This window comes from Ochlerotatus camptorhynchus, unplaced genomic scaffold, assembly GCF_037179485.1.
Source record: "Ochlerotatus camptorhynchus isolate MF236.1 unplaced genomic scaffold, CSIRO-AGI_Acam_v1.1 ptg000052l, whole genome shotgun sequence".
Taxonomy (NCBI): Eukaryota; Metazoa; Arthropoda; class Insecta; order Diptera; family Culicidae; genus Ochlerotatus; species Ochlerotatus camptorhynchus.
Genome location: NW_027040542.1, coordinates 417538 through 441883, shown reverse-complemented (window position 1 = coordinate 441883; position 24346 = coordinate 417538). Strand labels below are relative to the sequence as shown.

Below are 24346 nucleotides of genomic sequence, written 5' to 3'. Positions count from 1 at the left end.
AGTTAAGAGCGATGGTACAGGTACCGGATGAATCCGACGAAATACGTGAAGCGAGTAATTGCGGCGGCTAAATTGTGTGACTTTGATGGCGACAAGTTAACGGAAAGTGTAGCGGAAGTAGTACAGTTGCACGCATTCAACATTAAGGTGCGAGAAGCTGGTCGTAAGATACTTCGTAAGGGAGGATCGTTGACAGAGTTCGTCGATAAAATTCGCGGGTATGAGTTGGACAAGACAAACGAGGAAATTTTTGCGAAGACGCACCCCCCCCCACCGTAGGAGCCATTGTAGCAGCTATTACGCATGGGCAGGCAGGAACAAGCTATCATCAGCGTTCACAGTACCAAAGTGGACCGTCTAAAGGATTACTAGGAAGGAACCATGGCTATCCAGGACGAGTAGGAAACTGGCAGAATTTTGGAGGTACTAGCGGTTACCGTCGCCGGAACGACGCAAGAGCTGGCACCGAGGGTGTACCATGCTGGAGATGTACCAGCCGCTTTCATTCTCCAACCAACTGCCATGCAATGGAGAAAGTGTGCCGTAACTGCCAGACCGTTGGTCATATCGAACGTGCCTGTCGGAAGATGCCAACACCGATTGCACCCAAACGCCGGATCAGTGATGAAGGAGAGAGTTCGACCAAGCCCAAGAAAATTGCTATCGTTTCAAAGGAAGAGGACAAAAATGAGGAAACGAGCGATAGCGTGACACAAGCATTGCTGCAAAATCTCGACAGTACACGGTGATATTGACAATTCTGCTTTGGTCACTCATTTTAGCTAACAGTCATAGTCAAAGCAAACCATGTCAATTGTCAATGACAATGGTGTCAGTGACGAACATGTGCAGATTTGTTTATTAGCTAAATTTGTAACAAAATTAAATGACTTGAGCAAAACAATTACATGGATCCATTTTAGTGAACAAGTATCTACGTCCTGAGCTACTTGGATAACAATAATGTGACACAGAATGTACTAAATTGCACTTTTTGTTACCAGGTGAATCTTTGTCATTGACGAAAAAATGAATGAGATTTTGACGAAGGTTTTTTTGAGGATCAAGTCTGTCAGTGACTATGTGACGAACAATTTTTTCAATATCGCGCGAAAGTCTGTCAATGACAATGACAAATCTCAGCACTGGACACAAGAGTCGGTATCCGTTAATAGATGCTACGATTTGGATAACCAGGAAGGAAGCATTCTCGGTCGTATTGCAAACGTACCCGTGGTTTTTTTAATTGATTCCGGTGCAGAAGTCAATACGGTTGACGAGGATATTTTCAATACACTTATGAGCGACGAGCGTTCCAAGGAGCAACTGTTCAGTGTTTCGAGAGGTACAGACAAACCACTCCGTGCGTACGCTAGCCATGGCGAGATAACTGTTATAGGTACATTCGTTTCTGAGTTGTTCGTTTCCGAAGACCGACCTTGTTCTTTCGAAAAATTTTACGTCATAAAAAATGCTAGACCGTTGCTGGGCAAGGATACCGCACTCCGATACAGTGTCTTACAGATTGGGCTGGGCGTACCCGTTGAGAGGACGTTATCTTGCAGTAACTCCTTCAGATGGTTCCCTGGTGAGATTCTTGCTGTAACGACATCTGACGAGTTCCCTAAGTTTAATGTTCCACCGGTGGTATTAATGTATGATGCAAGCAGACCCGCGTCTCGCAACGTTTTCACGAATATCCCCTTGCCATTTCGAGCAGAAGCACAGCGAAGACTGGGAGATCTCTTGGCATCTGGCATAATAGAACATGTTACGGATTCCATGGATAGGTCTTTCTGCTCATGCCTAAGGGCAAAGACGATATTCGACTCGTGGTGGACCTCAGAGGGCCCAATAAGTGCATCATACGAACGCCTTTCAGAATGCCTACGCTGGAAGAAATTCTTTCTGATCTCCATGGCGCCAAGTGGTTTTCCACTATCGATTTGACCAGTGCCTTCTTCCACGTGGAAGTTGCTGAACAGTCGCGGCATTTGACCAATTTCTTTGCGGGTGACGCTACGTACCGTTTCAAACGATTACCTTTTGGACTCTGCAATGCTCCTGATATATTTCAGGAAATATTGCAGACGAAGGTACTAGCAGGATGCCGAGGTCAGAAGTGCTATCTAGACGATGTTATAGTGCACGGTGCAACAAAAGAGGAACACGACGAAAACCTGAACGCTGTGCTCTGTCGGCTTCACGAACATAATGTGCGAATCAATATGGACAAGTGCGTGATCGGTCAGCAGAAAGTTAAGTTCATAGGGTTTTCAATTTCCAATGAAGGCCTGCGCGTCGAAGATGAGAAATTGAAAGCAATTAAGAACTTCCGTAGACCAGAGACCGTGCATGAAGTAAAGAGTTTTTTGGGGTTTATGAATTTTTCGGAGCGGTTCATTTATATGCGGGCAGACAAAACCAAGCACTTGAGGGAGCTAGCAAAGTCCGACTTGTTTTACTGGTCCCGGGAAGAAGAAGATGAGTTCATGTTTCTAAAGCACGAAGCCCTGAAGTCGATTTCCCGGCTAGGCTATTTTAATTACGAGAACGAGACCGAACTTTACGTGGATGCATCTCCCGTTGGCCTAGGTGCGGTTTTGGTTCAATTTGACCCGGAGGGAGCACCCCGAATTATTTCGTGCGCTTCGAAGGCTTTGGCGCAGACAGAAAAAAGTACCCGCAAACCCAGAGAGAAGCACTGGCGATCGTATGGGGAGTGGAACGTTTTGCGTTTTACTTGACAGGAAAATCGTTTGCCATCCGGACTGACTCTGAGGCAAACGAGTTCATTTTCGGTGACGAACACAGAACAAGTAAACGGGCGGTTACTCGGGCTGAGTCGTGGGCCTTAAGGCTACAGGCATTTGATTTCGTCGTAAAGCGTATATATAGGGCATATAGAGCAGACCTAGGAAAGTGACACAGAGCTTCTCGCAGTAAAAATGTCCATAGGATCTCGGTGTTGGCCAGACAATCTCCGAAGATATGAGGCCGAATCGAAATCTTTGCGTTTGTTGGGATCAATAATTTTCAAGGATGATAAGATTGTACCTGCTACTGTTCTTCGTACAAAGGTATTGACGACGGCTCATCAAGGCCATATTGGATGGGCGGCGATGAAACGCATTATGAGAGAGTACTTTTGGTGGCCAAATATGAGTAAGGATGTGGAGTTGTTTGTAAAGGGCTGCGCAACATGTCTGGCTATCTCGAGAAAGAATCCACCAGTACCTCTAACGAATCGCTCTTTGCCCGATGGACCATGGCAAGTGCTACAGATTGACTTTTTGTCCGTACCAGGTTGTGGATCAGGGGAATTTTTAGTCGTGGTCGATACCTATTCAAGGTATATCGCTGTCGTGGAGATGAAAAGTACTGATGCAAAGAGTACTAACATGGCACTCAATCGAATCTTTTTGACCTGGGGATTGCCGTTGACCATACAGAGCGACAATGGACCACCATTTCAAAGCAGTGAGTTTATCGAAAGATGGGAAGAAAAGGGCGTAAAGGTCAACAAATTGATCCCTCTGAACCCGCAGTCCAACGGTGCCGTCGAACGTCAAAATCAGGGCATCATTAAAGCCTTGGCTGGTGCCAAACAAGACGGTTGTAGCTGGAAGGATTCGCTACAAGCATATGTACATGCACACAACACTATCAAGCCACATGCACGCCTTGGCATTACGCCCTTCAAGTTATTGGTTGGTGGGGTGGCGATACCGTGGCTTCTTTCCGAGTTTGTGGGAGTCTAAGCTAACCAAGGAATTGGATAGATCTGATGTGCGAGATCAGGATGCGGTTGCGAAATTGGTGAGTAAGAAATACGCAGACCATCGCCGAGGGGCAAAAGACTCTGACATCGCTGTGGGTGATAAAGTGGTACTTATGATCCCAAAGAAAAATAAGACGGATGCAGTTTTTTCCACTGAACAGTACACAGTACTAACACGTCAAGGAGCAAAGGTTGTCATTCAGAATGAGCAGGGCGTACAATATGCCCGAAATGTCGCCGATGTTAAACGTGCTTTAAACCCGGGCTTGTCGTTGGAAAAGGTGTCAACATCCAGTGCAAAATACCCCGAAGAAGAAGATTCTGCTCCTCCAGGGGATGAAATACCAGGAAGTAGTGACGAGAGACCCAGAAGAACATTCAGAAAACCAGAGAGACTGAGGAATATGTTTTTGTACCACATTTATCGGTAGAGTAGGAGAGGGGGTGAATGTAGGGAATTCACGCTAGCGGCTGTTTCGATAAATTGCCAAAAATTGCTCAAATTTTACGACAACAGCACTGGCCTTTTCCCATCTCCTGAATAGCAAAATATTGTGACAAATTGTAACCTTCTTGGAGTATTGACCCTGTTAGCATGAGACAATTCAATAGCCCGACCCTATAATAATGCAATCCGTTCATAGACGAGGATCAATTAGCTCATTTGATGATTAAAGATATTTTCGAAGTGCAAAGGACATTCACGTTGCACCCTCATTACAATGTTTGTTTTGTTCTAAAACCATTCCAAAAAGCGTTGTTGCGTAACCTTCATTGCGATATAAAAACACCGATTGACTTGAACATCAGAACAATGGAACGTATATATCCAATACCAGCTGCTCATATACAATTTCAATGCAGCTCATTCATACAACCCGCTAGAAGCTGTTTCTAATTGTTTAGGTTAAACATTTGCTGCAACACAAATGAGAAATTTTTGCTTTAAAAACGGCCTGAATCGACAAGATGTTATCATTCCAGTAAGAACGATGAAGGTTATCATATCTCGTAAGTCGTATCCAATTACTATGTTCTGAACATTTAATCAGCATACACACTTTATATCAACAGTTGCTCTGACAGCGCTCGTAGCAGTTTGCAGTGGGCAAACCACCAACTATTGTACCGCGGGCTTATGTTCAGCTGGTAAAACTCATATTGCGTGCAATGGGCTGACAACTCTCAGCAGTACCTGTGGGGCAGGTGCTTCTGAAGCGACCCTGGACAGCACTAAGAAGAACTTGATCGTGAACGTTCACAACCAATTGCGTAACACTGTCGCCCTGGGAAAACAGGCCAACGGTGCGGGCCAGTATTTCAATCAAGCCGCCAAGATGGCTACGTTGGTAAGCATATCTTTTGGAGCGATAATTCGTATTGATTTTAAATTAATTCCCCTGTCTTTTTTAGCAATGGGACCAAGAGCTGGCCGATATCGCTGCTGCCAATGCAAGAAGTTGCGTTTTCGGGCATGACAAGTGCCGCAATACGGCTACCATGAAGTACGTTGGCCAGAACATTGCCATGTCTTCGTACTCCGGTATGAGCTTTACCGATGAGGAATTAATAACCGGGTTTGTCAACGATTGGTTCAAAGAAAATAAGGATGCTACCGCATCGCAAATGGCAAGCTATCCTGCTAATTACAAAGGGTGAGATTGCGATTTGATCGAAGTCAAAATGCAAGAGTTAAATACTTATAATGGTTTCATTGCAGCCCTACAATCGGTCACTTCACCCAGGTCGTATCGGACCGCTCGAGCAAGGTGGGATGCTCTTTGGTGAGCTACATTCAGGACGATTTCGTCAACCAGCTGTTTGTGTGCAACTACGGGTTAACTAACATTGTCAAACAATCAGTCTACGTGGCAGGAACGGCGTGCTCCAAATGTACTATCGGTTGTAATACCGCATATCCCGGCCTGTGCAGCGCAGCCGAACCCATTACCAACAACCCCTAAGTGGAAAGGATGTAAATTTATGAATCGTTGTTGTGTTTGAACATGAAAAAAAAAATAAGTTAATCAAATTGTGTTCTAATGGTCAGTCATCATTTCATTCCAAATACAGCAAAAATTTTGCAGAAAGCTATATCAGCGTTTTCCCACTTTTCTTCTTCTGATGTATACATTTTCGCTCGACACAGCAAACCATGCAACCGGTTGGCATCGGTAACGGCAATGGCTACTAAGGTTCCACGCTGGCAACAGCACAACACAGTTTCACAGTCTGACTTCTAGCCTTTTTTTTCTGTGCAGCAGGAAGTCTCGGCACTCTCGGTGGGAAGACTGTCAACATTAAACTACAGTCTTCCGCAGAGAAATATGACGTGATGGTGGCTGTTTCCTGATTGCAACACTTCCCGCTACTGATAAATACTAAAATTGGTTACACTGTACCACATTATCGCACGACAAGCGACACACACTCACAACACGCTGTAAAGTTCAACGCTGTCAAATGCCAAGTCGGGACGAAATGTGAGAGTCAACGAAAACGAATGAAAAAATAGATGAAAAAAAACTGCTTTCAACAGATGAATTACGTAATGATAAAATAAAAATATAAGGTTTTACAATGGCTTCCTGCTACTCCCTCTTACCATTTCTATAGCTTACAGGAGGGATGGGAAGGAATGTCTCCACCCGTCACCTAGCATAAAGAGACGACAATGACGACGACGCTGGAAAAAATAAAATAAAATCTAGTCCACGATGAGTGATAACTTTAATAACTTTACCACCGGACTCCACAACTTCCTGGATGGAACTCATCACACTTCCCTTGCTGTGATGTACATATTCGTCGGGGCGTTGAGCGGTGAGCGCCTCTTTTGGCCCACTAGCCGACCGGAGGGTAATGATACCTTCCGTCCGGAGCCTTTTTTCCCGCTTGATGGTCACACTTCCGCTCATTCCATTTTTCTCTCTTTTGTTGGAAACTTTTGTACATTGGATCGTTTTGATTTCAGCTTTTCCGAGGATTTCGAGCCAGCAGAGCGCGGCACCGGGCATGACGTGGTTGATGATGAGGACTTATCGAAATTCGCTACAACACCGTTTTTGGGATTGGCACTGGGCTGCAGTCGGGGAAGGCTGAAATTTTAATTAACTTTGCACGCGGGTAGAGATTATTGTTGTTTTACGGAACCGGATTAGCTGGAGCTTACCGTTTCCCGTTGACGCTTTAGAAAAACGAAAAAAGTTGCCGGCTCTTTCCGTCGGTGTGTTTTTGTTTCGAATTAATTCTGGAAACAATTCCGCGGAAATGCGTTGCCAGGGTTTCAAATGGGATTGAAGTTCTTCGGAATGGAAGTTTCGTAAATGATGGTAATCGATAAGATAAGTAGGGAATGACTATACTTAATACTGATGAATATTAATTAGAGCATTGCAAGAATTAAATAATCACGTGAATAGCGATTGAATTAGGCCGCGCAGAAAACGTGTTGTTGTGCTGCGTATTTTTTCCTTTCATTTGGGGGAGAGGTAGCTCATCGATTCTTCCGGTTCACCTCCTAGCATCGTGCTATAAGGTACCAGGTGATAACCAGGGTAGTTGATCGATAGCTCGATGACGTCATTTCGTTGGCGTCTGCAATGGGAAATTCTCATAGCAGGCGTTGACGATGGGACGTTGTCGAGTTGTTGAATAGCAACTATCGTGGTAACTCACCGATTACCTGTCGATCTGCCAAATTTGGAAAAACGTCTGCATTGAATTGTCTCGTATAATAATATTCCGCCCACTATTTCACAAGAAATTGCGAGTAGCTGAGTGGAATGGAGATAAGTTAAGCATTGGATACAGGACCAAGTATCCCCTGGGTGGTGCCAGAAGATGAGCGCAATAGAATCATCAAGTTGCCATAAGGCACGGAATGAGACTATTGCATGGCTGGGTAGTCAAAGTCTTCCATTCGTTAGTCATTTCAGGTGGATTAGAACAGATTTAGGTGGGCGTTGGCCAGATTTGGATTTTTCAGACGTAATCCTGGATAGGACCCTGTCATTGAACGTCGCGTGAAAGTGGAACTTAATGAAGGCCTAAGTACTTTTTCGTAGTTTTTAGTTTTCGGATTGGAAAGATCGTCGGTTACAGTGGCCTGCTTACTGAGCAGAAAAACGCGGTCCCAGGTCCTTACATATCAAAGAGATTTATGGTAAAATCGCTTGTGTATCGTGTATTTTGCGAAACTCGTTGTTGTCGTTGGTTCCGGGTTTGAATGGATACACAAATTTGAGCAACGGTATTATGTGATATGAGGGGCTCGGTGGCCTTAGAGCAACCGTTTTTGCTTACTGAGCAGAAAATCATGAGTCTAATCTCAGGCCCATCCACATTCAAGATTCGTCAATCGTTTTATTTGTTAATATGACTACATGGTAATAACAGAAAACTCGGTGATTAAAAAGGTGCTCGTCTGCCTAGTGGCAAACGTTTTTGCTTACTGAACAGAAGGCCGTGGGTTTAGTCCCAAGCTCCTTCGCGTTATAAGATCGTTAGGACATCAATTCAGCTTATCGTTTAACAAAATGAACCCTGCTGCAAACCCAACCCTCTTATCCAACATTCCAGTGATTCCTCGCGGAAGTGCAGAGGTGTTCTCGGCTTCCATCAAAGCGAGTGTCATGTCAACACAATCCTTCCCATTCCTTTCTTGACATGTGTTCGGGCGCGGCCGGCGCTGGTATTGCCTAATTTAAGATCACCAGTTTTTACACATTGAGGATGATTGCTAGTCCCAAGCATCGTCTATTGGTTCTCTGTGTAATTATAGCTGATCTGGCAATAACAGAGTAGCAACCGTGGGCGGTCAATCAAGCTCAAGCTCAAGCTCAAGCTGCGTATTTTTTCCTTTCATGAATTGAAAACTTAGCATGCCCCCAGGTATACTTCCAAGTGTCCAAGAAGGGATTAGTGTCGTTTTTTCCGTTGTTCGTTGTGCTTTATACCCAATATTTGGCTGCTGAGCCGGTGAAAGTCTTTCGGAAGCCTTTTGTTCAACCTGCTATCGAACATAAAAGCACATGTCTTGTTAAGAAGCATACTTGTTCATCTCTGTCGGATGCTCGATTATTGCTTGGATTGTAATACCGGTAATATCGGTACTGGTTTTACCGGTAATACCGAGGGATTTTTTAGTGCCAAAATACCGGTACTTGCATGTGAGAATCCGGTATTTTCGGGACTTAATATTGTAACCAGTCAGCCTTACGAGTTTCCCGGGTATTAAATGAGGTGGCTTATGCGCCACTCCTTTTGGAGACCACCTACCTGTTGACGGTATTCCCGGCCGTTGATACCCTCAGGAAAGGGTCGAATTACTCCCGAACATAGGAAGGGAAACAAGTTGACTAACGCGAAGTCTCGGCAACGGCCTAATTGCGGGTATGGCCTGAAAGCCGCGAAAAGAACCACATTCACGGGAAAATAGACGAGCTTAGCTGAGAGCGGAAATTAAACTCACCGATTTCTCATCACAGGGAGACCTGGCCGACCAAACGTCAGACCGTTCAAAACTTGGGAGCGATCTTGGTTGATATCGGGTAACCTCAGTAAAAGAAACAAAATGGAAATTACGACACGTATAACATGCAAACCTTTCAGTAACTTTCTTTAACGATAATAATAATTCATGTAGGCAGATCTATCAGTGAAATTTTAGTTTCTCCCACATTTATTTCTCCTGCCTATCTTCTAGCGACAACGACATTTGTACGATTTCAACCAGGAGTTTGACATATAGCTGAATACACGTACTCAACATCAAAACAACAAAACATATCATGGTACCGCTGACAACGTTGCAGATGTTCGGTACGCAGCAAACTTAATCAATATGACAGCCATATCCATCCGAGATGTTTTTAAGACAGGTGGGCAGGAACTCACGGTCTCCCAGTGTTGGTGAGTTCTTTACCGTTAATGTTCACGAGAAGTTCACTATTTTGCCATACAGAAATTCAAAACATAAAATTTTTTTGGGCGAATTTGGACGGTTTTTGACTTGTTTCATATGACCAGAAGGTGTACGCTGGTCACCAGGGTTGCTTCCACTTGCTATAAACAATTGTTTTTCTGTATTATGCAATCATTAGGTATAATAATGATGATTAGTACTTGTAAGCTACAAGAAAAGTTTGTGAACTAGGTGTTTGACACATAAAACCTGTCATTATTGCATTCAGTGCTTCACAATCAGCGATTATACGATTTTTGAGCGCTCACTTCGAGTGAACGCTCACGAGTCATAAATTCGCTGATTGTGACGCGCTGAAAGCGAAATTGACAGTTTTTATGTGTGAAATGCATACTTTCTAACCTTTTCTTGATTCTGACAAGTACAAACTATCATAATAGCATCCAATGATTCCATAATTCAGAAAAACTTTTTTTATAGCGAAGTGAGTGGAAGTAACCATGCGTCACAAATGCCGTGCCAAACTGATTTTCTACGCAATTAATCAACATTTGATTTCGCTAATAAACACGAGGAGCATTTCTTATAGCAAAGCTTGCCATAACAAAATGGGCATAGTTCATTTTAGTTAACAAACTAACACTTCTTCCGTCTGTGACACCTCTCTTACTCGCCTAGACCTCGTAAATACGCTGGTTTGTGGACTTTGCGAGGGGTACGGTCGTCGCGACTCTGCTGAAAACGTGCTCGTCGATGAACAGCGATGACTGGTGTGGTTTTGGCGCCAATGAGGTTGAAGCGCGTTCTGCAAACCCTACCAGGGTTCCGCACTGCCGGGGAAACTCCGTAACTGACAAGTGAGATCAGAAGCTATCACTGACTGGTTGGTGTGATGTCACGGGTTCTGCAAAATGGCCATAAACCGAACGGAAAAACGTGACACCGTTTGGCATCAAAATTTCCACACGCCCAAATCACCCCGTTAAAGAACGTATTACCTGATAATCAAGGTACATTCTCACACACTCTTCCTCGCCACGGACTATTTAGCACTCTGCTATCGAACGCTAACAATCAACTAGAAAAGGCAAAGACTTAGTTAAAATTTACTTAAATATAGATTTAAAACATTTTTAGTAGCACTGCCAACAATTAATGATGTTGAAAAACTTTATAAAACGTCGCAAACCAACAAGCTGTACAGAACAAAAGTGAAAGTGTGAAAGAATAGGCAAATCAAAAAGTGAAATAGTAAGCGTTGTGCTCAACAGTGACTTTTCATTCCGGATAAAAATAATAATACATTGAGAATTTAATAAAAATACACCCTATTGTTGACAATTACCCCTATTGTAATTGTATTGGTCAGGTTGTCAAATTGTAACCACACACATAGACAAATAGACATAACTCTTAGAAGGAAATTCTTCAAAAATATCGTCAATCGTATTTTGCATGCACACTAGCACCCTCTATGATGCACATTCCTAAGCATTGATATGCATCCGGAGCATCCCTCGTTCATGCATTTTTTCACTAGTTGCTTTTCCCTCGTTTTGTCAACACACCAGCTGTGTTGAATAAAAGCAAAACAGATGCAAATCAGTGATGTCGGTTTTGCAGACTGTCAGATTTTGCAGAAATACCGATCCTTATGAGATATTCATAGAAGCTCAGACTTTTTTTTGACGTTAGATAACGTCTTTCGGCAACATACGGGGGTACAAAATTGAAAACAGTCATTTTGGATGCGTTACGAAAAATTAAAAGATTTTGAACGATAATAACTCAACCGTCTCTCGATAGATTTACGAGATAATGGCATCAATCAATTGGAAATATTTCTAGCAATTTGCTGAATGTTTCAAAATTATTGATTTCATTCTGTAAACTATTGAAAAATGGTTCAAAGTAAACCATTGTCTAAAGATGGTGAAAATCGATTGATTTTTTTATATTCTTAAACTTTCTCCAACCGAGACATCAGATGCGAGTATCTGACACCTCTGATATTTTCTGTTCTACTATATAGGCGTCCAACAAGGTCGCCCGTTCCATCATTGTCTATCCGATCGTCGACCCAGCAGCAGAGCTTCAGTACCAGAGCAGCGGCAGCAGAGCCTGGGGGCGAAAGGGCAACTACGCCAAGTGCGTTGGTGCCAGTGCTCCGGTATACTGGGCCGCCGTCATGGAATGCCCAGCTGCTGCAGTTCTCAGTCGGTCGTATTCACCGTCTGCTCCGCAAGGGCAACTACGCCGAGCGCGTTGGAAAAGCCACAACATTATCAAGAAAGAGTACGTATGCGAGTATCTGACACCTCTGATATTTTCTGTTCTACTATATAAGCGTCCAACAAGGTCGCCCGTTCCATCATTGTCAATAACATCAGCCCAACAAAACAGCCCTTTTCAGGGCCACCAAACTTTCGCAAAAGAGTTATTAAGGAATATTCCTAAAATATAATATACACAATTAAGTACAACACATAACAGACGTTATCCAACGCCAACCCTGCGGTTGTATCTAGTATACAACCAATCCAACTTTTTGTGATGTGCAGGTATAAGGTATACAAATCGTCGATTTTTCCTTTTAATTCTACTACTTTTCCATCACTTTCACTATCACAGTGAACTATAACTCAAAGTGATAGTTAAAGGGAAAGCGATACAAAAGTAGTAGAATTAAACGGAAAAATCGACGATGTCCAAAGCTGGATTTTTTCTGAATGATCTTGCCCCTTAAATGCTTAAAAGATGAACTAGCCTATGGCTAAAAATCTCTATAATAAAGGAAAAAAAAAAAAAAACCTTAAATGCCATACAGTAGGCCAGGCCGTTTTGGTATGTGTTGCACATCTGGCTGTGATGGTTTTAGATTAGATTAGATTGCAAGCATTCAATATGCACGTTCTACAATCTTCAGGTGTCTAGAGCCTCAGATAGCCTAGTCAGTAAAAGCACGATGTTACGATATTAATATGTTGATAGCGATAAATGATAGGCTTGTATTACTCTAGTACATATTTGCATGTACACGCATTGTAGTCATATAACTTTTTGTTTATGTATTTTGAAGATGATGAATTACGGACATACGTAGAATCCCGCACAACTTGGACCTGTAAGAGGTCAAATATCAACGTGTTGTTAAAAATAGTCCTTTATTTAAATCCGATCCGAATGATTCATTCCTGAGTGCGAACAAACGTCAAAAAACTAAATGACAATCGCTGCATCACACAAAAGTTCTAATTTAAACGCTTTCAATATGCATTTTACCGAAAATGTGCAGGGAATTTTTCATCGGCGTGACACAAATTTATTCGGCGGTGTGAAAGATTTTACTACGGCGGTGCGCCGGCTGAATTTCATCGGCGGCTGCGGCGCATGAAAATCGTCAGCGGCGGTGGCGTGGCGCGGAAATTAGAATCTTCAACTATGTAAATCGTTGACTTCACGCAGAAGTAATACTTAACATATAGTCAAATACTTTTCTAAATGAATTCGACATACATGGCAAATGAGATCGACTCAAAATTGAGTAAAATTAACTCATATTTGAGTTCAGGTTACTCAAACTCGCGAAAACTTAGGTCACTCATAGAATGCATAAATTTTCCGAGGAAAACTTCTCGAATATGACGAAAACTAATTTTGTTTTTAGTCTGTCTACTACCCGTAAACAAATCCAATCTCCGAAATGAGAAAAATGGCTCATGATTTCATGAACATAGCGTATTTTTATATTATGAAAATACACCATGAATAATATTCATGATATCATATGCGATTTCCAAAATCTTGAATCATCCGAGTTGAAATCATGAACTAAATTCATTAATTTAACTTTAAGCTTTTATTCCAAAGATGAATCTTACGATCAATAAACCCATAATTTGACCACCAGATTATAAGTACTTGTATATTGTATTGTACTCGTATGGGAGGCAAAAGGCGTATAAAAGAACACGGTTTGTCAGGTAACGCTTGTATCGGTCATGATTCCGCTGCATTATGAATTCATGAATCTTCAACACGAAATCATGAATCATTGTTATGATTTCATGGGATGGCAAGTTTTTTTCTATCATGATTTTTGACGTAGGACTACGTCTTTAATATCTATACTGGGGGTCACATTAAAAAAAAAAAAATCAGACATGTAACGAAAAATTCCAAACGCGGACGCAACGATAGCGCGCAAATCGAACAAACGAGACATTGCGCATGCTCACAAGAGCGAGCTCAATTCTCGGTTGATCGCTCACCATTTCACCAATGAAAGATGAAAAGCAGCGAAAAATAGAAACGCTTGCCAAATCGCTTTCTTCGTCATGTGCTTTCGTGCAACGGACGGATAAGCGTAGGACGCCATAAATGTACTTTTAGTTCATATGAAGTTCAGAAATAGTTTGTTCATAGTTTAGAATCTTGAAGAATGACTTAAGTTTGCTTGCTAAAGAATTTATATATTTAAAAGGTCTCGAAATCCTGAATCATGATTTTTTGAGTGATTTGTATCTTTTTTAAAAGTACAAAAAATCATGTCCCAGTAATGAGTGGCCTACCTAAAAAAAAAAATAATGAAGAAACAATCACATTTTCGTAAAATTTGAATTTTTTTATGTCCGAGATAACAAATTTTTTTATGTCTGGTCATTTGCTTCTTTTTTTACTCAACAATTTTAGAAAATGAAATGCAATGCTCGATGTTTTATTTCCTCAAATTCTTCTGATCTAAACAAATTTCAACTTTATCTAATCATTTGGCATATTAAAAGGATATTGAATTCGCTAGCTGTTGCTCGAACCTAAATACCTAAGTTTACTCAGTATTGTGATAAACTTTGGGATGATTTTATCTGAATTTCTCTATTTGCTATCGTGTTCATATATTTTATCAACTTTATTGTTCCTTTAAATTTGTCGAACCTCTTAACGGAATCCCTTTTATGAAGAGCTTTGAGTGGGTTGGTTTATTTCCTTTAAATTCTGTTATAATTGCTTATCTTTTGACAGATACGCATATTTCGTCTACTACTTACTACTTGCAGACTTCATCAGTGCCAAGTACTCAACACCACTGAAGAATCCATCTTTTATCTACGAGTTATATACTAATCAATAGGTACTAAAAATCAGCAGGTAAAATCTTTAAATCGATTTATCTCCGTTAATACGGCTCTAATCGAGATTTGGAGCGTTTTTAGGAGTCAAAAACAAAATTTCCTCTAAAAACATGTCCCAACCCATTTTTTCAGGCTGGCGGGTATGAAAATCTTTAAATCGATTTATCTCCGTTAATACGGCTCTAATCGAGATTTGGAGCGTTTGTAGGTGTCAAAAATTTTTTTCCTCAAAAAACATGTCCCAAACTATTTTTTCAGCCTGGCGGGTATGAAAATCTTTAAATCGATTTATCTCCGTTAATACGGCTCTAATCGAGATTTGAAATAGGCGAAACAGCCAAACGTAAACAATAGCTTTAAACACAAAATTCTAGCGAATCACAACACTCCCACGCAAACTTTCAATGCCATTCGATAAAGGAAGTTTGTTCTATCAATTGATGGTGTTAGATTAATTGGATGTGCTTTGATTCTCGAGGAACTTTCTGCTGAATTCCTCCTAATATTTTCTAAGTATTTCTATGAAACAATCTCAAACCACTTTGAGCAAGACCACTCTCCCACATTTCATCCATGTCAAACGAACGGAAACCTCGTGACACTGCACTTAAAATGCATTGTCCACTGTTTATCTTCGCCCCAAACTCAAGAAGCAACACACTACACTAAAGCTCTAGGATTGTCGAAGGAATTCTCAGCAACAAGGACGACGTTTTGGTCGAATATCAAATATCATCACAATCAGTCTCACGTTTCGTGGTCCTCATTCAAAGGTACGGAAAAGAAAGCGAGCGAGAGAGCACGAGTACAAGTGGTGGAATAAATCACCACAAATTTGTCATCGACGTCACGATTTGCCTTCAGGGTTGAAAATGGTTCGTTGCTTACCCATAGGGGAGAACAGTCCAGAGTGCACCACTTTTTCATTACTAATTCTGGGATTTTATGTGCTGCTTATTAAATTCCCGAAATGACAATCGAAAAGCTATGAAAATCAGCGCGAGGCCATTTTACCCCAGGGGTGCGTTTTAGACCATCGTACCCGACTATAGGTTAACGATGAAAGTTTTCGCTTGCATTGATGGGCGCCGTGCGGTAGATATCATAGGCTCCATAACACGGCGGGAAGGAGGAGATGGTGATTTATGCACGATATTTACTATGGTGAAATTTGATCACGCATAAGTGGCATGAGAAATCGAGGACCCTTGTTTTGTTACTGGCTGCGATACTCTGCGTTATAAATCTCCTCTTTGTTTACGAGTAAAGTGGTTCAGTTGCCGTTTTCCAAGCCATATTAGATTAAATTTGACACAAAAAGGGAAATTTGCGGAAAGGTTTCATGAGTTTGATGAAAATATATGGCCGTTTAACTCAAGCTCCTAATAGAAATGATACTGTTATTGAGTGAAGCATTGAATGTAGCAAGAAATAAACATGGAACATGACTTACTACGATTTCACAACTAGCTCAAAATTGAAACGATAAAAATGCACCTTTCGTCTAGCCTGCTGAGTTTGCCGGGTAGTTTACTTTAGCACTTGGTTTTACGATGTCATGGCAAGTCGTTGAAAAGCAACCAGCCATGGATCTAATTTTCCAATTAAATGCTGATGAAGTAGGTGAAGAACTGCATTCGGTGGAAACAATGGCAGGGTTGTAGTTAATAGAAAAACCGTTGACTTTGATGATTGAAGGATTTTAAAGACGATTCGCAAATCAACCGACTGTTAAACATCCCAGATCGTCATGGCAAGCTTCCGCTCCGGTTTGACGAAACATTTCATACTTTTTCCCTCGTGTGAGAAACCCATCAGCTGTGGAAATAGAAAAAGCAGCATGTTCTGTTCCTGCTGCTGCTGCTGTTTTCGATGCATAAATTGTCGGCTTCTGTTTACACTCCGAACCGATGTTTTACAAGCAAACGGTAATGCAGCGTGCAAATATTTTTAAAAGCTAGCGGATATTTTCTGTTTTCCGTGCTTCCCAATGTGGAAGCCACTTTCGCATGAATATTGCATCAGTCGTCCAGGATAGGCGAACAAGCTTTGGCCGGCGAACGAAGGTACATTTTGCCAGAAATCGCATTATTCGAGCGCTGCTCGCCTGGGTGGTTTCGGGCTGTCTGAGCTTTAAGTTGTTGGTTCAGTAGGTATTCGCTTTGACTGACATTACGTCAAAGAGCATCATCGTACGGTGTATGGTACAGCGAGATGGCTCTCTAATTTAATTTATAACTTCTATAGTAACTTTATGACGGGATAGAAAGAGAGTCGGTTAAAGCATTAGATCGCAACCAAATAAGCTCAAATTTTTGGAGAACAATCAGGATCTGATTTAGAATCGATTGAACTGGCCAGTGCTGCAAAATATTAATTTCAATACCTACGAAATACTGTTTTTACTAGCCACCTGATGTCCAATATCAGTTTACTTAGTTAGAATATCAATGTCATTCGCCTCAAATGACGTGCGCAAATGACGTTGACATCGTAGAGGTACCACTGATATTCAACGTTCTGCCGCAAATGTTTCTTATATATGCCAGCTAATCGAGTACCGATTTTTATAAAACTCATCAGTAATATTTAAACAATGCAACGGTTAAACAAAAAAGTTGATTTATTGAGATAAAAGTAAGATTATCAACTTTTCCCTAGTGATATTCATACGGATATTAATGTCAAAAAGCCACCGCCTGACATCATGCTTACCAAGAATATCATTGTCGGAAGTGAAATTCAGTGCAAGACCAGCATTGGAACGAGCACAAAATTTTGAACCATGTATGCGTGGAGTGTTACGGCGACGGTTACGTTTCGGACCCTTAAAAGCAAACTCGGTTTTGCTGTTAGAGTAAGCTTTAAGCTGAAATTAGTTTTATTAGATAAATTCATGTTGCATGACGTATTTTTTAGGTTACTTACATTTCTAGTCTTTTACGTTCACTGTCCGTCTGCTTGTTTTTTTTTTATATTAATTTATTTGTACAGGCTCAATCGAATAAACTTTACAGAGCCGAGTTATCATTTGCATTATACATGATTTATGTCTTAAATCTAGAGTTAAAGGAATTGAACCGATTACTCGCGGTCGTCTCGAGGTTAGTGGAGATTTACAATTTTTTGGATGGGGAAAGGGAGAAGGAGGATTGAAATATGATTTATTATACAAATATTTAATTAATCCTAAAACATGAACTTATTTCTATTCATCTTGAACACAAACATTAAAAAACAAACTACACGCACAATACACAAACTAAACACAAGGTTAATCAAACTAACAATCTAAGGTTAGTATTCTTAAAGTAAACATATATGAGTTTCATAAACTCCAGATCACGTCTAGCCAAAATATCCCGAACTGGAACATTAGGTTGTCTACCTCGAGCCCAAAGGGAATCGCACAGCTCAGATCTGACTCCACGATGCTCAGCACAAGACCAAAGGATGTGATCGGCGTCTTGGTAACCTTGTCCACATTCACAGAGATTGCTGTCTCCCAGCCCAACACGAAACAAGTGAGCGTTTAACGAATAGTGATTGGACATGAGGCGAGATATCAGACGAATGAAGTCTCGACCCACATCCAACCCCTTGAACCAAGGACTCTTCGACACCTTAGGGATGATCGAGAATAGCCATCGTCCCAAACTTCCTTCACTCCATTTATTTTGCCAGCTGGCGAGCGACTGTTGACGATAAATGAAGAAAAATTCATTGTAGGCGATTTGTCGATCGTAAATATCGCCTTCCATAGCGCCCACCTTTGCAAGCGAGTCCGCCTTCTCATTGCCCGGAATCGAGCAATGAGATGGGACCCATGCAAAGGTGATGACAAAAGATCTTATAGATAAAGCACTCAGAAGCTCTCGTATTTTCATGAGAAAATACGAGGAGTGCTTTACCGGCCTCATGGATCGAATAGCCTCGACAGAACTGAGACTATCCGTAAAAATAAAATAGTGATCTGGTGCAAGTGAGGCGATCGTTTCTAGCGTATAGTGTATTGCCGCCAGTTCAGCAACATATACGGAACAAGGAGCTTGAAGCATTCGAGAGGCGCTATGAAATTCGTTAAAAATACCAAAACCAAATTGACGGAACAATCATGGAACGATGATGTTCTGGGATTCCACGAATCTCCCGCGTCATAGATAAATCAAAACTAACTGAATTGCCGAAGTCGGAGAAGCATACACGATGGGGATTATGCTGTGAAGGGCTGACATCCTGAGTTATGTACACGTAGTACAATGACATAAAACGAGTTTGAGGGTTTAGCTCAAGAAGCTTCTCAAAGTTTTCGATTACCAGTGGGTTCATAACTTCACAACGGGTGAGGAGCCTGAGGGACAATTCCGAAAACCGATCCGATAGTGGCAACATGCCCGCTAACACTTCTAGACTCATCGTATGAGTCGAGTGCATGCATCCTAACGCGATACGAAGACAGCGATACTGGATCCGTTCCAGTTTGATGATGTGCGTTTTAGCCGCCGACTGGAAGCAAAAACTACCGTACTCTAAAACCGATCAAATCGTTGTCCGGTACAACGTTAGAAGATCTTGCGGATGAGCTCCCCACCACGTTCCGGTAATTGTTCGGAGAAAATTGATCTTTTGTTGGCATTTTCGTCTCAGATACTCAATGTGGGATCTCCAGGTGCATTTGGAATCGAACCAGACCCCAAGATATTTGAAAGACATGGAATGAGTGATCGGCTTACCCAAAAGTTGAAGCTTCGGTTGTGCTGGGCTATGCTTCCTAGAAAAAACGACCAACTCAGTTTTCTCCGTGGAGAATTCGATACCTAGCTGGATAGCCCAAGTAGACAAATTGTCTAAGGTATCCTGTAAGGGTCCTTGCAGGTTGACCCCTTTGGGCCCTGTCATAGACACTACGCCATCATCTGCAAGTTGTCTCAACGTGCAGTTGTCACTTAGACAATTGTCAATTTCTCTGACATAGAAATTGTACAAAAGGGGGCTTAAACATGAGCCCTGGGGGAGACCCATGTAACTAAATCGAGAAGCTGTAGAGTTTCCATGAGAAAAGCTCATATGTTTCTCTGACAGCAAATTGTACAAAAAGTTATTAATTAATGGGGAAAGGCCACAAGCGTGGAGTTTGTCTGAAAGGACTTCAACCGATACTGAATCAAAAGCCCCCTTAATATCCAAGAACACAGAAGCCATTTGCTCTTTTTTAGCAAAAGCCAACTGGATTTCTGTGGAAAGCAACGCGAGACAGTCGTTCGTTCCCTTACCCCTACGGAAACCAAATTGAGTATCTGAGAGTAGGTGGTTCGTCTCAACCCATTTGTCGAGGCGAAAAAGGATCATTTTCTCCAACAATTTTTGAATGCACGATAACATCGCGATGGGACGATACGAGTTATGATCTGACGCGGGTTTTCCAGGCTTTTTAATGGCTATAACTCTCACTCGCCTCCAATCATCTGGAACAATATTGAACTCCAGGAACTGACAAAACAAGTTCAACATGCGCTTCTTAGCGACGTCTGGGAGGTTCTTCAACAAGTCGAACTTGATCCTATCAGCCCCCGGAGCCGAATTGCGACACGAAAGGAGCGCGAGTGAGAGCTCCAGCTTTGAAAAAGGCTGGCTGATCTCGTCTACCGAATTCGTCGTTTCGCGAGGAATCATCTGTGCCGGCACGGAATCAGGACATACTTTTCGCGTGAACTTGAGAATCCACCGGTCCGAGTACTCCTCGCTCTCGTTGTTTGAAGACCGGTTACGCATCCTTCGCGCCGTGTTCCAAAGCGTATTCATCGACGTTTCGCGCGATAAACCGTCCACGAATTGCCGCCAGTATCCGCGTTTCTTGGCTTTGATGAGGTTCTTGAGTTCGTGTTCAAGAGTCGAGTACACTTCGAAATACTCGGGTGTTCCGCGTTTCCGGAAAAGCTTAAACGCGTCGGACTTTTTACGATAAACCTCAGTGCATTGCTGATCCCACCAAGGGGTAGGAGGTTTCCTACGAAAAGACGTTCCTGGAACCGGCCGAGTTTGAGCTTGAAGCGCGCTGTCCAAGATCAGATTGGAGAGGAAGTTATATTCCTCCAACGGTGGAAGCCCTTCTACCGACGTAAGGGCATCTCCTATCACATTCTTGAACTTTGTCCAATCGATATTACGGGTAAGATCGTACGCGACGTTAACGGGTTCCGACGGATTGAACCCACTGGCAACTGAAACTTTGATCGGCAAGTGATCACTACCGTGGGGATCTTGGATCACATTCCACGTGCAATCCAACGATAATGAGTTAGAGCAAAGTGTGAGGTCTAATCTACTTCCATTCGAGGATGGGCCAGCCAAACGTGTTACTTCTCCATTGTTAAGAATTGTCATATTAAAGTTGTCGCAGAGGTCATGTATCAAAGTAGAACGGTTGTCATCATACAGTTCCCCCCAGCCTGTACCGTGGGAATTAAAATCTCCCATAATCAACCGTGGAGTAGGAAGAACTGAACAGATATCTGAAAGTTGTTTTTGACTAATCGAAACTCGGGGAGGAATATACACAGAAGCAATACAAAGGCTCTTGCCTTTAACAAAAGCCTGACATGCGACAACTTCAATACCTGGAAATTGTGGAAGAATCACTCTATAGAAGGAATGGCACTTTTTGATCCCCAAAAGTACTCCTCCTCCACGCGAATCCTCACGATCCAGTCGAATAATGTTAAAATCATGAAAAGGAAGATCGATATCTGAAGAGAGCCAAGTTTCACACAGAGCAAATGCATCACAATCATTATTGTGAACCAAAAACTTAAACGATTCTATCTAAGGAATAAGACTTCGACAATTCCACTGTAGAACAGTGATCAAATCCCCGACCTCGTTTGGAAAATTATCCATCGAAGGAGATGATTGCTGCAAGGAGGGGCCACTTCAATGTCAACTGCTTCAAGAGGGTTTTCACAGTAGGAAGCATTGCCAGAACAATGCTTTTCAGAGGATCAGAAATATCGAGGTAATTGAGGATACTGTCCACAATGTTATCAAATGAGAACAACCCAGATGAAGAAGGGGCTTGTGTTCTGAAAATTGGGGCATCGGGGGTTTTGGATGTCCCCGGGAGAGGTGGAAAATCCTGGGTATAATCAGTTCTGCGGAATCCAGGAGGAGTAGAAGTCTCCTTTTTTCCACCACTCCTTGATTTGGGCAAGCTGATTTGGGGTTCTTGATCTGCAACTTTCCGCGAACGGATGCGTTTTCGTTTCCGGGCAGAACCTTCCGGAAAACTGAAAGAAACTCCCTCCTCAGCCAAGTCAGAGCCAGACTCGTCATCTGACAAAAGAGCGAAGGGATTTGTTTCGTTGGTCGATGGCTTGGCTGTCTTAAGCATTTCTGCAAAAGACCGCCTGGAACATTCTTTAAGAGAGCGCTCTAGTTTTTCCCCGCGTTGTTTGTACACCGGACACGACGAGAGACCATGAGGAGGAGATCCTTTGCAATACACGCATTTTGGTGCCGTGACTGTGCAGGCGCCATCCTCGTGCTTCTCCCCGCATTTGGAACAGCGTGCCTTGCTGCCACAGTGAGAGGCCGTATGTCCCAACTGTTTGCAGTTTTGGCAGATCATGACCCGAGGAACAAACAAGCGCACAGGTAGCCGAAGTTTTCCCAACTCGATGTACTGAGGAAGGGCTGAACCAGAAAAGGTCACGCGAAACGAGTCTGTGGGGGTAAAACTCTTTTTACCCTCGCTGACGGATACTGAGCCCAGTTTTTGGACATCCAGTATCTTCACCGGGGGGAGCAAGGGGTTCTTGAAACGGCCAACCGCCTGCTTCTCCAAGATCTCGGGGGTCAGACTCGCTTCGGTGACCACACCTTCGATCTCCACATCACGAGCTGGTATGTAAACCCTGTACTCAATCGTAAAGAGCTGGGAGGCAGCAATCTCGTTAGCCTGCTTCAGGTTAGAAACGACAACACGAAGTTTATTATGCCTAACCTTCGTGATTTCGGTCACGGCCGAGTATCGCTTCGTCAGATCAGTGGAAATTTGCATCAAGTTCAAAGGTTTGTTTTTGGGCTGAAAGTAGACAACCCATGGCCCAGTCGAGTCATCTGGATAGGTTCGCGATCGGGGGCTTTTCTGAGACGTTTCAGGACGTTTTCATCTTTTCTTGCCATCGAGTGGCAAACTGGTGTCATCTTCCGACAAAATGTCCATATCGTCTTCTGACGAGACGTCCATTTTGCCGTACTAGTGGGAGCGGTAAACGCTCTACCACTGAAACGATGCTTGAAACCACACAGACACAATAAACAGAAAAAAATTACAAACACAGAAACACAAAATTAAATTTAACTGATGGGCGAGAGAAAGAAACAGGAAAAAAAAACTTATCTGCTATACTACTACCACCGAGTGATTACACAGCAGCAGCGGAGCGACGCGCAGCGTGGGTGACCTTCGATGCGCGTGTGCGGGCGATCTTTGTAGTGGTGTGCTTGTATGAGGCTCGGCACTCAGCTGGACACACGATGATGGATGACCGGTATAAATGCGGAGGCAGATGCTGACACTCGATGACGATGATCTGTGTGCAGGTATGCGTGATCACGCACCGATGAAGCACAAATTGGTTTGCGAATATCCAATTGCAAGTGAACAATTTTCTTTCCGATGACGCCGAAAACCACTTTCTTCTCAGAAAAACTCACTTTCAGATAATTGTTTAGCCGGGTACTATGCCAGTAATCACTAAGCGAGAAAAGCTGATAATTTAAACCAACCGAATACCGAGAAAACTTCCGAAATACCGGAGCGCGAAACAAGTCGACTATACTTCTTGCTAGGTCGCAGTGGGATGTGTCCGTCTGCTTGTAACAAGTGTGTTTTTGTTTGTACAAATCAAGTCGCTGTGAACTACGTTTACAATTAGTATTCGTTTTAATTATAAGAGAAATTAGGTTTACTTACTACAAAATTAGAACTAAATTCTAGGATAATTAATGGGACAACGCGTTAGAAGAATGTGTACTTTTAAGATAATAGTAATTTTCAATACAGTATGACAGTCGAATCACGCTGACAGTCCTATCTGGCATTTTCAATGACACTTCGCTGGACAGCTATGCTGCACTGTTTACCGGATTGGATGTGAGAGGGACTCGTAGATAGGTCGATTAACCTGTTCACTCCCGTTGCTTGATCGCTGACCGATTGCCGTTCGTAACATTCCCCTACCCGTATTGCTCTGAGTCCTCTCCTGCTGTACCACCAACTTCCAGAACCGCCAGCTTCGTCACCGGTCTTTTCAGCACTCCTGTAACGGTCTTTATCTCTGCGCTTTGTAATCGCCCATCACGACCCGGGAATACCCGTAGCACTCGACCCCTTAGCCATCCATTGCGTAGACGATCCTCGACCACAACTACCAGGTCACCAGACTGGATTGGCTTGCAATCGGTAAACCACTTTGTTCGTTTCGTGATCGTTGGGAGGTATTCATG

At 42.6% G+C, this 24346-nt stretch overlaps 1 protein-coding gene across 1 annotated transcript; it reads left to right on the top strand.

Moving 5' to 3' along the window:
- The first annotated feature begins 4773 nt into the window (after positions 1 to 4773).
- LOC135717169 (antigen 5 like allergen Cul n 1-like) lies at positions 4774 to 5848 on the top strand. The gene is made up of 4 exons (XM_065239128.1): positions 4774 to 4792; positions 4856 to 5130; positions 5195 to 5436; positions 5502 to 5848. The coding sequence occupies exons 1-4, from the start codon at positions 4774 to 4776 to the stop codon at positions 5743 to 5745; spliced, it is 780 nt and encodes a 259-aa protein (XP_065095200.1). The 3' UTR covers positions 5746 to 5848.
- Positions 5849 to 24346: the final 18498 nt, after the last annotated feature.